Here is a 14,654-nt window from a genome sequence, read left to right on the forward strand (position 1 = left end):
ATGTTTTAAAACATTGTGAAAGTGAAAAAGAGACTTTTACACAATAAAAATGCTTAACAAAATATTTTCAAGCCAAATGTAATCTTTATTTTCTGTTTCTGTACAAAAAGCACGGGATCACAGGGGAAAAAAAACAACTGAAATAAAAACAAAGGAAAAACATGCAATTATTTACAGCATGGTCAAAGAGAAAAAAGGAAAGTAGAATACATTTCCCTATCTGAATTCTAAAGACATTAATTAAACATTGTGCTTTGATATATTTTGATATAATATTTAATATTTCACAAAGATGCAGTACCTTTCTCCATTTCAACTCGAGTTTAACATTTCTAAAGAAAACAGGTTTTGAAAAAGAAAGCAGAAGCCAGCTCTCTACATCTATGACAAAAAAACCTTTCACAAGCTATTAGGAAACTGAATGCATGGGTGAAATGGATAGACGTTTGTGTGTGTGTGTGTGTGTGTGTGTGTGTGTGTGTGTGTGTGTGTTTCCAGCCAAGCTGGATCTCTGAGATGTTTTCAAGTGAACTTTGAGATTGAATTCAGCTCTTTTAATATAATAGGGCACTGTCAAATTGTATTTTCTTTACCCCATTTATGTCTAAACCCCAAAAGGACGAATGTGAAGTAATTAGGTCACCTGTGAAATTAAAAGAGGTCTTCAGAAACCACAATTTCTTTCACATTTCATCTTAGCAAACACACCTTCACTTCAAAATAGAGAAAAATCATGACTGGAATATTAAAATTACATTGTTTCCAAGTGGTCAGTCTGTGATATTTAATCACAAACAGAAATAAAACCAAACATGACTAAGAAACCTCCTTCATGAAGATGCCAACCTGCAATACGATTACCAAAGTCATATTTCCACAATAATTTTCTACCTTTTCCCTACTAAGACCTAAAACATTACCGTTTCATAAGTATTTAAATGCATCGTATCACAGGTTGTTTTTTTTATTTGTGATTGAGATACACTGTCCTGGAGCACATCCTATTTTAAGGCATCATTATATCTCCTTCCGTTAATTAATTTCACAGCTAATCCACCTAAATGTGGATTGCGAGTTGCATTTAAATACAAATTGCATAACTTGTGCATGTGTGTGCAACAGCTAACAATATCACCAGCAAGACTGACGTCGATGAATGGTTCCACGTCAAAATGTGCTCCGTTTCAACAGGTTTGGACTTCTCTGATGTGATCCTTTTCTGGACATGTGATACATTAAACACGTGGCATATTTATCAGCACATTAGATAGAAATTTTGACTTTTTACCAGTCGAATCAATGCATATCTAATGCAAAATAAACCTCAACAAAGACAGAGAAGTATTATGGAAACATTTTAGAAACATTAACAAAATCACATGATGAACGATTAGCCATTTCAGTTATCATGACCAAAGCAAAGAGTAATCGATTCAAAAAATCGTCTGAAAACATACTGGTGCATATTTGTATAGCTTTTCAATTTTTTTGTTCTTTTTTATTATTATTATTATCATCTGCTTGCTAACATACATAGCTTTTGTAAGTGCCCCAACAAAAATAGTGCATTAGGAAATAACTATGATCATACACGTTTCACGAGAACACACGAGACAAGAGGAGGGAACAAGAACACAAATGCTTTTTTGCAAAAAGAAAATATTAAATATACGATTGAAAAAATGTTTTTTTTTTTTTTTTTTTTTTTTTCTTACAAAAGTGGTGGAGCTTCGCACCCTGCTTTCAAAAAACAGGTGTCCTGGTCATGTCCAGACCTTTTTTTTTTTTTTTTTTTTTGTCATTGTCATTTTTGTTTTTACAAAAAAGTGTAATCCCTTTTATTTTTCACTCTTTTTACAATATCTAAAAGGTATTAAGACATCAAATGTGTTGACATAGATATTTGATACTATTATTCAGGCCTAACTCACCAAAGAAATCCCGAAACGAAGTTTATAAATACATACAAAAAAGCACAATAAGAAGTTCAACAATAAGTCTGGTACCTAAATGTGATTAAAACTGTAGAAAGCATTCCTGGCTTAAATCTACCTATCCACACACCTGGAACTATACTGGAACTACAGAAACAGTATGAGTAAAAATGACTGACATCCATCATCATCATCCTGATGATTACTAAATATCACGCTCTTCAGTCTGGGATCATTTTGTGTTTGTTTGTGTTCTCATTTGATGGTTTAAAACAAAAGCGAAAGGAAATAAAATCAGCTTGATGTTGAAAACCAAAGACACTGCATTTCGTAATTAGGAATGAATGGTTTCCGAGCCATGGCAGTCCCATCTGCATGAGTGGCGTCTCTCTTCTCACAGTGGAAACAGGACAGACATACAGTATGAAACGGACAGTCTACAGACAACATCAGCCATGCAAAGAAGCCCCTACGGCCGTGGACATATCAAAACCTCGGCTTCTCATTCACATTGCGATAATATCCAACTTTTATGCTTCCTGTTCGAAATGCCATCCGCTATGGCGAGTCTCCAAGGATGAAGTCATAGAGGGCAAAACAAACACATCTATTGACATTTCAGGACATGGGACATTTTCAGGCCAGGTACACTTTTCATTTTTTTTTCTTTTAGCGATCCAGGTGTAGATGTTCTTTTCGGGCAGCTCCTCGTAGGACTGGTGATGTTCGATAAAAGAGTGTCAGACAGATTTGGTGAGCCAGTGAGTTTGTTGTGGGCTCAATGAAGCCTTAGAGGAAGATCAGGTTCCTCTTCACATGGGAGGGACAATCAGACCAGCCATAGCTGCAAGAGACAATAAGAGGTCAGTCGACAATAAACGAGGAGGTTCAAATAACACATGTTCTATTTGAACCATAAAATGACTGGTTTATGGTTATTAAAGGTCAATACTGCAGCTCATTCCACAGTCGGTCTGGATGGAGGAATATTTTTAGCAAATAGCTGTTGTTAAGCAAACGCTTCTACAGTTTAATGCTTTAAAGTTTATAGAAATAAATCTGCAGTCAGAAATAAAACAGATTTTGGGTTCATAACATGCAAGTAACATGGGAAATTATCATCTTTTACGAATAAGTTTTTGACTCCATGCAAATCGGGACAATTTACTATTTTACACTAATTTGCCAGACATCACCACCTGCATGCATATCAAAAGCATTTTTATTCATTATTTATTTATTGAAATTTAATTTTCTTTGTTGTAAAAGCAACCAATTTATGGATCAAATTTATGGATCAACTTCAACCTCAAAAATGTACTATAATGGCAGTGTCACATGATCCTTCAGAAATCATTTTAATATATTGATTTGCTGTTCAATAAACATTTCTTATTACTATCGATGTTGAAAACAGCTGTGGTGCTTAGTATTTTTGGTCCCATTTTATATTAGGTGGCCTTAACTACTATGTACTTACATTTAAATTAATAATTTGGTACAGCGCACTTATTGTGTGTACATACATGCTTTTACATTGTACTTATATTTAAAAAAATACCTGTATGTAATTATATCTGTAATTAATTTCTGTAATTACATTTATAATTACACTGTTGACCCATCCCTTACACCTTAACCCACCCTTAAACCTACCCATACCACCAAACCTGTCCCTAACCTTACGCGTATCCCACCTCAATAGCAGCAAAAGTGTTTTTCAATACAGTATGAACACAACAAGTACATTGTACTTATTTTTTGATGTAAGTACATAGTAGTTAAGGCCACCTAATATAAAGTGTGACCGTATTTTTTGTTAAAACTGTCATACATCTTTTTTTTTTTTTCAAGTTTTTGACTCCATGCAAATCTGAGGTAATTCTGATACTATTTTACACTAATTTGCCCCAACAGACCACCACCAGTATGATAAAAAACAAAAACAGCATTTTCACTATTTATTTATATATATTGTATTCTATTTTTTTTTTTTGCTGTAAAAGCAACCAATCTTGTAAGTAAAAAGTTATGGATCAACTTTGTCCTCAAAAATGTAGTGCCCTTTTTTTGTGAATCGTTCTAAAATAGGGTCTTGTTTCCTGATTGTCTCAGAGGCAGGAGAGGGGTGGGGTGCTCACCCTGTAGACTGCTCCCATTGGTGCTGGTGCAGGTGGGGGGCGGGGAGGTCTGTGGCCGGACGACAGGCGCGAAGGCGCTCTTCTGTTTGACTGCAGAGATCATATGGACAGGAGAGAATGAGAAAGGGCCCGCAGACAGAGAGATGGAAGTAGGGATGCATGAAGAAGAGGAGGAAGAGGAGGCATGAGGCTCCAATAGAGGACTGGAGGGGGTGACTGAAACAGACACACACACAGAGAAACACACACCCGCACACACACAAAGATGAGAGTTATGAGGTGGGTCATGCCGATTGTTAGAGGGTTATTTGAAGGGGAAGGGCTATGGCAGAGTGAGGTATTATGGGTATGAAACCGTGTGCTACCTGCATGGCAAAGTTGATCCATAACTTAGAACTCCTGAGGTGGATTTATGTCAATATAGTCCACGTTTGACTGCCAAATCACACTTTTGTAGAAGCATCAACATAAAAACCGCTCTTGTATTGACACACGTATACGTAAAGCATGCCAGAAGATGATATTATCAGGACATCTAATATGCGGTCATCTGCATGCTTTGAGAGAAAGACAGGTAATAAAAACCACCGTACGCTAGCCAACAATCTTGGTGCTGAATCTTGAGAAGAAAGCTTGAGCTTTCTCACCAAATTGGAGCAAAACCCACAATGAATTTTCTTCAATGAAATTCCAATTGAAAACTCTTGCCAACTTGTTTCCCATTTTTATAATGAATGGAAAGCAAACCTGCCATGAAACAACTTTGCACAAAGCTCGGCCTGCCAAACAAGTGCCAATCACACAAAATACAGCTGCTATATATCGTATATATGAACAGTATTGAGTATATAAACCTCATTTGTAATTGTCAGGCCTCCAGCATTGTGATTTTTTTCCCAATAACAGAAGCAGCAGACGTATCTACAGGAAACTGCTGACAGAAAGCTCACTATCCTGACCGCAGCGAGAAAGCGAGCATGTGACGGAGTGAGATGCATGGAGGAGTTGTTAAAATGTTAGTCATGAAAGGAGATGAAAACATATATGAGTGTTTGTGGAGTTAGTTCGGATGGAGACGTTCACAGTGCATGGAACAGCAGACAGACAACAACCTTTCCCTCAAAGAACACGAACAGACAAACAAACAACCTTAATATTTCAGATTAGCATTAAGGAGACTGAGTTGCGACCAAATATGCCTGTTGTGATCACCAAAATCACAAAATGCAAGCTTTTTAGATTCACAATAGTCAAATATAGCTGGTTAAATCCAACAAATCAGAAACCAAAACATGCAGTGAAGAGTTAACAACCTTTCTGGAATGACTACCATGTAGTATCTAATATTTCCAGCCTGGTGAATCGGACTACACTCTTTAAAAGGTTCTTATTGGCATTGATGGTTCCACGAAAATGTTCTTTATAGTGGGAAAATGTTCTTCAGCTTATTCAAATGTTCTTCACACTAAGAAAATAACTGTTCAACCCAAAATAGTAGTTCTACACTCTAAAAAAAGTGATGCCATAGAAGAACCATTTTTGGTTTCCCAACAGACCTTTCAGTGAACATTTCTAAAAAGAACCATGTTTTCCTTAGTGTGAAGAACAATTTTATCTAAAGAACCCATTTGCAGCACTACAAGAAACACTATAAAGTGCAAGTTTCCATGGATGTTAAAGGTTCTTCATGGAACCATTGTCAACGAAGAACCTTTATTTCTAAGAGTACGGAGAAACCAATTCTGGTTCTCCAAAGAAACTTTCAGTGAACAGTTCTTAAAAGACCATTTCTTTAAGAGTATATATGGCATTGCTGTAAAAACTCCCTTAGCTGATAAAGGCTTGAGACTAGCTGAAAGTAAAAGGTATTGCTGGTTAAACTAGCCAAGAAGGCCAATATGCTGGTCTTTACAGCCGAAATGTCAAGATCTGTTAGCTGATCAACAGAACACTTACTTGCGTAAGGAGAGTTGGCGGCAGATCCGTTGAGGAAACTCGGGGATCCAGGCACGCCCAGGTTGGTCATCCCGGCTCCGTATCCGTTCATGGTGGAGGTGATGGTGTTGTAGTTGGACTGCTGGGGTGTGGAGCTCGGCACGTACCCGCGAGGAGACACGCTGTTCGAGTTACGAGAGTAACCTGGAATGTAAGAGATAGCGACAGGTTAAGGAGGACGCTCTTGTAGACTGAAGTTCAATATAAACCATGTCAGCGCTGGGATTTATTATGAGTTTGCTTATTAAGACGCTTGATGTGATTTGTAGATGTTGCGGTTGGACTAATGTGTGTCTGTGACATGCTGGGTTTGTGTTTCTAGTGGGTGGGATCCCTCGGTATGTGTGAGAACATTTTAAAGATGTCCGGATGCTGTTAAGAAAGCACTCAGTACAGCAGTCAAACAAAACTTTGTCTATGTTCCCATAAGCAGTGTGTGTGTGTGTATTGGGTGTTTTGGACTCTTTTCGCCTGGCAAAAGACAGACAGAACCCAAGCCATACTGAGAAACATGGATACCACAGAGACTTGAGAGTTGACTTAAGACAGTAACAACCCTAGCAACCACCAAAAACACCCCAGCAATAACCCTGCATAGTCATCACAACATACCTGCAAGCATGCTGGTAAGTTTTAAAGAGACATTTCTTAAGGAAACATATTCTTGTTTTTTCTTTCTTTTTTTCTCCTGTACAATTCACAGTCAGCCAAAACTAAACAGGAAGCGAAGAGAGAGAGCTTTGAGTACCACTTGGCATCCATCCACTCTCTGGGCCTTAAGCCTAATTCTCATATCGAACAGTTGAGAAAGAAAGGCAGAGAGAGTAATTAACTATTATTACAATTTAAAGTAATTTTAAAATAATATTTTTATGCAATTTATTCTTGTGATGGCAAAGCTTATTTTGTTTTTAAAATTTCATGACCATTTATCAGTAGAAACTTCAAAAGAACAGCAATTATTGTAATATCATATTTTTGTAACAATGCAAAGGTCTTTACTGTCATTTTTACTGTCATTCTTTTTTACTGTTTAATATTTTTTAATGTATAAAGCTCACTAGTAAAAAAAAATAAAAAAATAATCTTGTTTTAAATGTTTTACTAAGCAATTCAGACTATGGAAAAAATATATTTTTACTAACTGACAAAATCAACATCCTTTTACCATGTCAGAGTCACGTGAGCGGCAACATGACTGCCATTATAAGCTACAAATATCACTCATCAGCAGAGTCGATGCTGGTTAATCCGAGACCTTCCCTAAATAAACTGTGCTCCTATGTGGTTTGATAAGCTGCAGGAAAGAGGTACTGTTTTCTGTAAATCAGTTTGCAACTTAATTAGAACTTGAAACAATAATTAGTTTGATGGATGAATGAGTGGAGCAGCAGGCTAACCGAATTAAATCCTGCTGAAGTTTCACTGCATACAAGCATGAAGTATGAAATGCAATATTTTTATAATGGCTAACGGCCCTTTCCCATGACCTCATGGATTCCTGTAGGTGTTCCTTTCCTGCGTGAATGAGGAAAACAGACGAGAGGAAAATGGGATTAGTGCAAGCAGGAGAGAAAGCAGAGGGTGTCAAGGGAGAGAGAGTTCCTCTGTCTTCCTGTGTGTCTCACTCTCTCTCTCTCTCTCTCTCTCTCTCTCTGATATAAGGATCTGTTCATCTCACATCCATTCCCACTTCCTGTCTGTGAGTGTCAGAGTTGGTGGGTGAAGAGAAACATGGCCCGACTCTGTGATATTGAAAACACACTTGTGCATGGAAATGCTCACACACAGGGCATGAGATACATATATGCAAATCCCACAGAAATGGCATTTCTATTTCGTGACGCTAACGGTGTGGAAATTACATAAGACATTTTAAGTGCAGAGTTTAGCTGCATTTTAAGCAACTTTTAATGCATTTTAATTCAAGATGTACATTTTATCCCTCTATGTAGAATCAATCAGCTTTAGCAGTCAGCTCATGTTACAATATTATTACAATTTAAAGTAACGTTTTCAATTTGAGTATATTTTAAAATGTAAGTTATTCCTGTGATGCAAAGCTGAATTTTCAACAACATTACTCTAGTCTTCAGTGTCACGTGATACTTTTGAAATAATCCTAATATGCTGATTTGGTTCTCAATAAATATTTTTTGTTATAATCCATATTGAAAAAAGTTGTGCCACTTCATATTTTTGTGGAAAATATTTTCAGTATTCTTTGATGAATAGAAAAGAACAACATTTATTTGAGATATTTTTGTACCATTGTTGCTTAAATGCTTTATGATGTTTCTTGTATCCTGCTTTAGAAGTCAGCTAATGAATGCTAAATGTTTGCCAACTCTCAGAGTAAACCCAGAGTTTGCCAACTCTCAGAGTCTCATTGTAAACCCACGATTGCATCTTGATTTTAATACACCGATATTCCAAAATGCGTGCATGCTGTGCTCATAAACTGCGTTTGCATTTGCAAATAACGTGTTTCATTCTTGTAGCCTGAGTCTCTCAGCTCGTTCACAGCCCTGTGCCGCTCACACTTCTCTCAGGAGTGACAGGGAGTGTGTACACACAGACACACTCTGATGAACGTGTCGTTTCTATGGGCAGGTGAGTGTGAGTGGCAGTTTTGAGCGCTGTGGGTGACAGGCCTGCCAAAACACAGCCATGCGGTCGTCATGTGAAGTGCTGCTGGTCCAGGGCTGGGTGGGTGTGAAGCTCACAAACGACAGATGAACAAATCCAGACAAGGACTGACAGACCGTGGTGTGACTGAATTTAAGTGTTGAGGTTGTCGAGTAGCTTTGAGTTTCGTGAAGTCATGTCTCAATCAAACCCAGTCAAACACTTTGTATGGCTGTCAACGCAACACATTAGTCTGATTAGTTCGAAAGAAAATAGTGTGATAAAAATATTAACACAATTAATGGTGCCCCTTGATCTGTATGTAAATGAAGTACTGCTTTTAATTCGAGTCTTGATTGCAAAATTGTTTGCAGTGATAGGCTTTGTGTTCAGCGATATAAAACAAACAATATACTGACTTCAAAATATTGATATATGCAATACATTTTTTAAATTGCTTTGAATGTGTGATTTGGGATTCACAACACACACTGACCTTGGTCTCCCTGTGAGGCCTCAGAGATGTTGACGGCGAGCTGGCTGCTGAAAGAGTTAACTCCCATCATGCCCGAGTGAGCGCCGGAGCCTGTCAGCGAAGGCAACTGGTTATGGCTCCGCGGCACACTGTACAGCGCCTCCGTCAGGTCTGCTGCACGCTTTAAAATGATCTCCTGGCCAATCCAGAGAGAGAAATGTGTTAAAATGATACACAGTGCTTCTCATTGGGTTCTGCTTCAAGACATTACATTACATGAAAGAAAACAATAATGCCCTGAAATAAATTAAATGAATAATATAATTAATTATTACTTATTAATCCAAGAATATTTTAACACTGTAAGGAATTTAAGGATTATTTTTGATCATTATTATAATCTTATTTAAATTATAATAATTATAAAATTATTTTATTTATCTTATATAAATATAAAATTATTAAAAAATATAGGTTGTTAAATAAACATCATGCCCTTATTATGTTACATTATTATCATTTTATTTACATTATAATTTTTAAATATTATATTACTGACTGTGTGTGTACATATATATATATATATATATATATATATATATATATATATAAAATGAAAGAAATGTTATAAATCAGCTGGCTGCATATAAAACCATCAGCTTCATTGTAGTGATTTTCATACCTGATTGTTATGAGGCATTCCATACAGCGCCTCCACCAAGTCTGCGGCTCTTTTCAGAAGAACCTCCTAATAACACACACACACACACACACACACAGTTTAGTCCAATACTCCAGCTCTGGTACTGTAAATCAGCATGGTTTGCATCCATAAAAAGCTCAGTAAATCCATAAACAGCAAAGTGGAGCACCATAAAAAAGTATAATTATAATAAATAAATAAATAAATAATCTTTATGATATAAATTTAACTAGTTATTTACTATATATAAGCAAATTGTGTTCAAAAATGAGAAACCAAACGTGATGAGGCGGACAGAAAAAGAAGCTGTCGGAATCTCATTTACACCAACCTGTCACACACACACACACACAGACACACACACACACAAATACACACAGGACACACACTCAACCTGTGCCAAATCACACAAGCAGTGATCCAGGGCTGCGATCCTTTCAGACTGTACACATATGCTCCACTGTCATTCTTCACACGGCGTGTGTGACTGTGTGTGTTTGTGCGTGTTATCCTGTAGTGTTCCTGTGTAAGTCACACATCTCCTCTGGCCCACAGACTCATTCTGGTCTCACTAAGAGTAGCAAAACCAAGACAGGACATGAGCATCTTACAACGACTTCTTATGCATAATCATTTTCCATCTGCTACATCTGCACTGAATTAAAGTCTAATTTCATCATTTTATCTCCTGTCTTCACCTCCAGGGCATCACCTTTCCACTTCATAGGCAGAAGCATCAAATCATCACTCTTGCCCAGTACATTGTTTCTATCTATTTAACTTTTTTCGCAATAATTTTGTAAGTTTTTTTTAGCTCATCAATACACGTTATTGCAAATAAATAACTGATATATATATATATATATATATATATATATATATATATATTCCTAATCATGGGATCTTTAATACTATATGTTGTCCCGCAGAAAAATGTTTGGTGCTCAGAAATACACAACTATTAAAAAAATCTTGTTCACCGAGGCTGCATTTATTTTTATATAACATACAGTTTAAACAGTAACATGTGAATTTTATTTCAATTTAACATAGTTGTTTTCTATGAAAAATTATTTTAAAATGCTATTTATTCATATGACGACTAAGCAAAATTTTCAGCACTTCTTTTTAATCACAGCTGCTTAGTATATTTGTGAAAACGTTTTTTGGGGGGAATTTTTTGATTTATAGAAATTTTTAAATAAGATAATTATTTGAATTTATAATAAAGATAATAAATACTTATTGTTGCAAATGATGTCTGTCACTCTTGTAATCATTAAAAATAACCTTGCTGACTCTAATTCAATCAAAATAAAATAAAATTAAAATTTGAAATGAAAAGTGACCACAGCTATTAATGCAAGGTTGTTCTGTGAATAATGAGTTTATTTACAAAGTGTTTCTTTTACAAAGGAACAATTGTCCAAACTATTTTTTTTTATAAAAAACATATAGACCATGCTTTGTGTTTTTCAGCTTTTGAAGCTACTTCTACTTCTACTGAAAAGAAGAGAGCTGCTCATACATTCTGCGAAACATCTCTTTTTGTGTCCCACAGAAGAAAGTAAGCCATAAATGTTTATAATGACAAGGCTAGTATATAGATAAATTTAGATTTGAGCCTGAAGAGATAATCAGGCTTAAGAGGTGGTTCACTCTCTCTCTCTTTCTGTCATACACACAGTGTTCAGAGACAGACAGAGAGGTGTGGAGGTGATACAGAGGAAGCCAGAGCTGGTATTATGGCAACCTCTACTGGAGCTCCCTGGGGTATTACATTGAAACCTACCACACACACACACATATACACACACGCACACACTTCACATGACTGTATGAGGAGAGAACAGAAAACAAAGAGAGAGACAGATGAAAGTATAGAGTAAACACAGACAAAGAGAGAAAAGATTGACCCAAAGAACTACAGATGCCGTTCATGAAATCAGGATAAAACGGCAGAAAAAAAAACCCAGGTTGGCTACAGAGAGCAGGACAAAGAGAGGAAATGGCAGAGTAATTGTAAATCTCATGACGAGAGGTGAAAGAGAGGGATGCAGACAGAAAACAGCGCTGAAAGATGAGCAAAGGGGGAAAGGGTTGGAAGAAAACAAAGGAAAAAAGACTCGAGGGACGGAGAGAAGACAGAAGAAGACAAAGTGAGGGAAATGTGCACAAATAAAGTGGAAACGAGTGAGTGAGTATGTTAGGAGGAGAGAGAGAAAGAGGGAGAGATGAAGAGGGGAAGTTCTAGTTGTTTTTCTCCCTCAAGAGTTGCCAGGTAAGAGGCAGCTGGGGCTGCTGGCAAACGTATCATTACTGTACTGTGAGAACAACAGCCTGTGTCTGTACACACACTCACGCACACACATTGCAAATATTGCACTAATTCCACATTCTGCATGTTGAAATACAAGCTCTAATTCAGGTAAATTTGTTTGTTATATTTACAATCCTCAAGTACTGTATCAATCCCAAAGAAAACCCTGCTAATATTTATTGACAAATCAGTATATTATTTCAGTATATATTTATATAAGGTATACAATCTAGTAAAATACACTTAGCTTTACAATGCTGGTGTTCCCAGCATGCACCGGGACATGAATAATTAATGAGGTTGTGTATTTTCATTGCTTACCAGTTTTATTTACACCAGTGCTATTGTTGACGTAGTATATTTAAAAAGTCATTTTAAAATAAATAATAAACGCTTTAAATAAATTATAAATAATTTTATGAAAATAAATAAAATCTTAAAGTAAATCTCACTTTTCAGTGTATTGTTTTTAAATTAAGCTACAGACTTCCCAAAGTGTGAAAAAATTAATATTAAACTAAATACAACATACTTTAAATAATAAGTAAATCAATTTAAGTAAAAAGTAAGTAAATCTTATTTTTTGTGCACTGTTGTTATCTCTATTCATAACTTTAAAATAAATCTGAAGATGAATAAAGAACATTAGCTCTCAAATAAGTAATACGTAAATACTTTTAAGTAAAAAAAATATTTTTTATATAAATTTCAAAATAATTTTATAATATAACTACTATTTTATTAATAATATAAACTATAATTTACACTAACCTTAAAATTAAGCTTTTATTTTAGAGCTTTATTTTAAAAGTTTTTTATTTCAAAATTTTAGAACTGAATAAAGACATTATTTAATTTCTTTACAAACATTTCACCATCTGAAGATAAAAAAAAAAAAAAAAAAAAAGTTTTTTCATGGACACACACACACATGTTGGTTTTTGTGGTTTATGGGGACTCTCCATAGGCGTAATGGTTTTTATACTAAACAAGCTGTGTGTGCTATTGCCCTACACCGACCCTACACCTAAACTTAGCCCTCACAGGAGACTTTGTGCATTTTTAGATTTTCAAAAAAACACCATTTAGTATGTTTTTTAAGCCTTTTGAATTACGGTCCTCATAAACCACCTTCATATTGTAATACCTCTGTCATACCCATGTCATTATACAAATTTGTGTCCTCATAAACCACATAAACATGCACACACACACACACACATACACACACACACACACACACACACAAATGGATCTAAAATACACAAATATACCTTAATACATGCATAAATACAGAGCTCATGCTTGAACGTTAGCTCTCGGGTTGCCTACATCTATGTCATGCAAACATTAGCAGGGCCTGCATCTGTGAAGTGCAGCTCTTAGTGACTGCTTTATGCCGGGCCACGAGGCCTTGAAACTGAACACTTTCTGGCTGAGTTTCTAAACATACTGTGTGGAAACTGTTACATTTACGAGGAAGAACAACAGTGGCCTTCAGATCAGGCAGAGAGGCAGAAACAGGCTCAGGAAACCACCGAATATTGTGATATTCCTTTGGAGTTTAAGTTTAAGAGATCATCTGGGACTGTGTCTGCGTGATAGTGCACAACATGCACGCAAGAGAGGATTGGGGGGCATATGGAGATGGGGGCACTAAGCTTCCTCCTCGTCATCCTCATTTCCTTGCATTTCCCACGACAAAATATGACCTTAGAACTAACAGTCCTCCCCCAGCCAATCAACAACGAGCAGTAACGATCCTCACAGATGGCTCAAGTCAATGACAAACATGGGGCGAGAGAGAGAGAGAGAGAGAGTCCGTTACAGCTTGTGCTCTGTTGTTCTTGCATTATTTAGTCTAATGTATTTATTCAACCTTTACATTTATTACAGTGCGATGAGTAGGGACTCATTTTGTAAAAAAAAAGAAAAAAAAGAAGAAATGATTAGAATAGAACAAAAACAAGAGAGCACCTTGAAACACAAATAAAGCAAGACTCGTCATTACTGTACCATTGCCTATAATAAAAACACATCATGTGAAGCATTTACTCACTTTAATCCAGGGTTATTATTGTTAACTAAAGCAAATACAGTAAAAAAAACAAAAAAACAACAACAATAGAAAGGAAAAAAATGTTACTTGAAATAAAATAAAGGTCAACTGAAATCAAATAACATATAGAACAATACAAGAACTAAATAGATCAAACTTTAAAATTACTTGAAAATGGAAAAAAATTAAAATAAAAACTGATTAAAAATATTAATAAGCACTATAACAGTATCTCAATAACACTAAAATAACACTGCTATAATAAAATCTATTATCACACTAAATCATTAAAAAAGGAATTATTATTATTATAACAATTTCCCCAATGTTTCACCACATCTTCTTAGCTTAAATCGTAACATTTTAAAAAGTCACTTTGCATTAAAGCATCTTCCAAAT

At 35.8% G+C, this 14,654-nt stretch overlaps 1 protein-coding gene across 3 annotated transcripts in view; it reads right to left on the bottom strand.

Moving 5' to 3' along the window:
• Positions 1-1,713: 1,713 nt before the first annotated feature.
• The window catches only part of LOC306853717 (transcription factor COE3-like), a gene marked incomplete at its 5' end in the record, with an annotated part of 104,037 nt that continues 91,096 nt past the window's right edge, over positions 1,714-14,654 (bottom strand). For 2 of the 3 annotated variants that reach the window (XM_079391342.1, XM_079391341.1), the window contains 5 exons: positions 1,714-2,778; positions 4,076-4,165; positions 6,032-6,214; positions 9,195-9,369; positions 9,856-9,921. In XM_079391342.1, the coding sequence (XP_079247468.1) occupies positions 2,747-2,778; positions 4,076-4,165; positions 6,032-6,214; positions 9,195-9,369; positions 9,856-9,921 (546 nt within the window). In that variant the 3' untranslated portion in view covers positions 1,714-2,746. The remainder of the gene's footprint in view (positions 2,779-4,075; positions 4,166-6,031; positions 6,215-9,194; positions 9,370-9,855; positions 9,922-14,654) is intronic. The other variant, XM_079391343.1, reaches the window with a different exon arrangement.

This window comes from Barbus barbus (genome assembly GCF_936440315.1).
Source record: "Barbus barbus genome assembly, chromosome: 33".
NCBI lineage: Eukaryota > Metazoa > Chordata > Actinopteri > Cypriniformes > Cyprinidae > Barbus > Barbus barbus.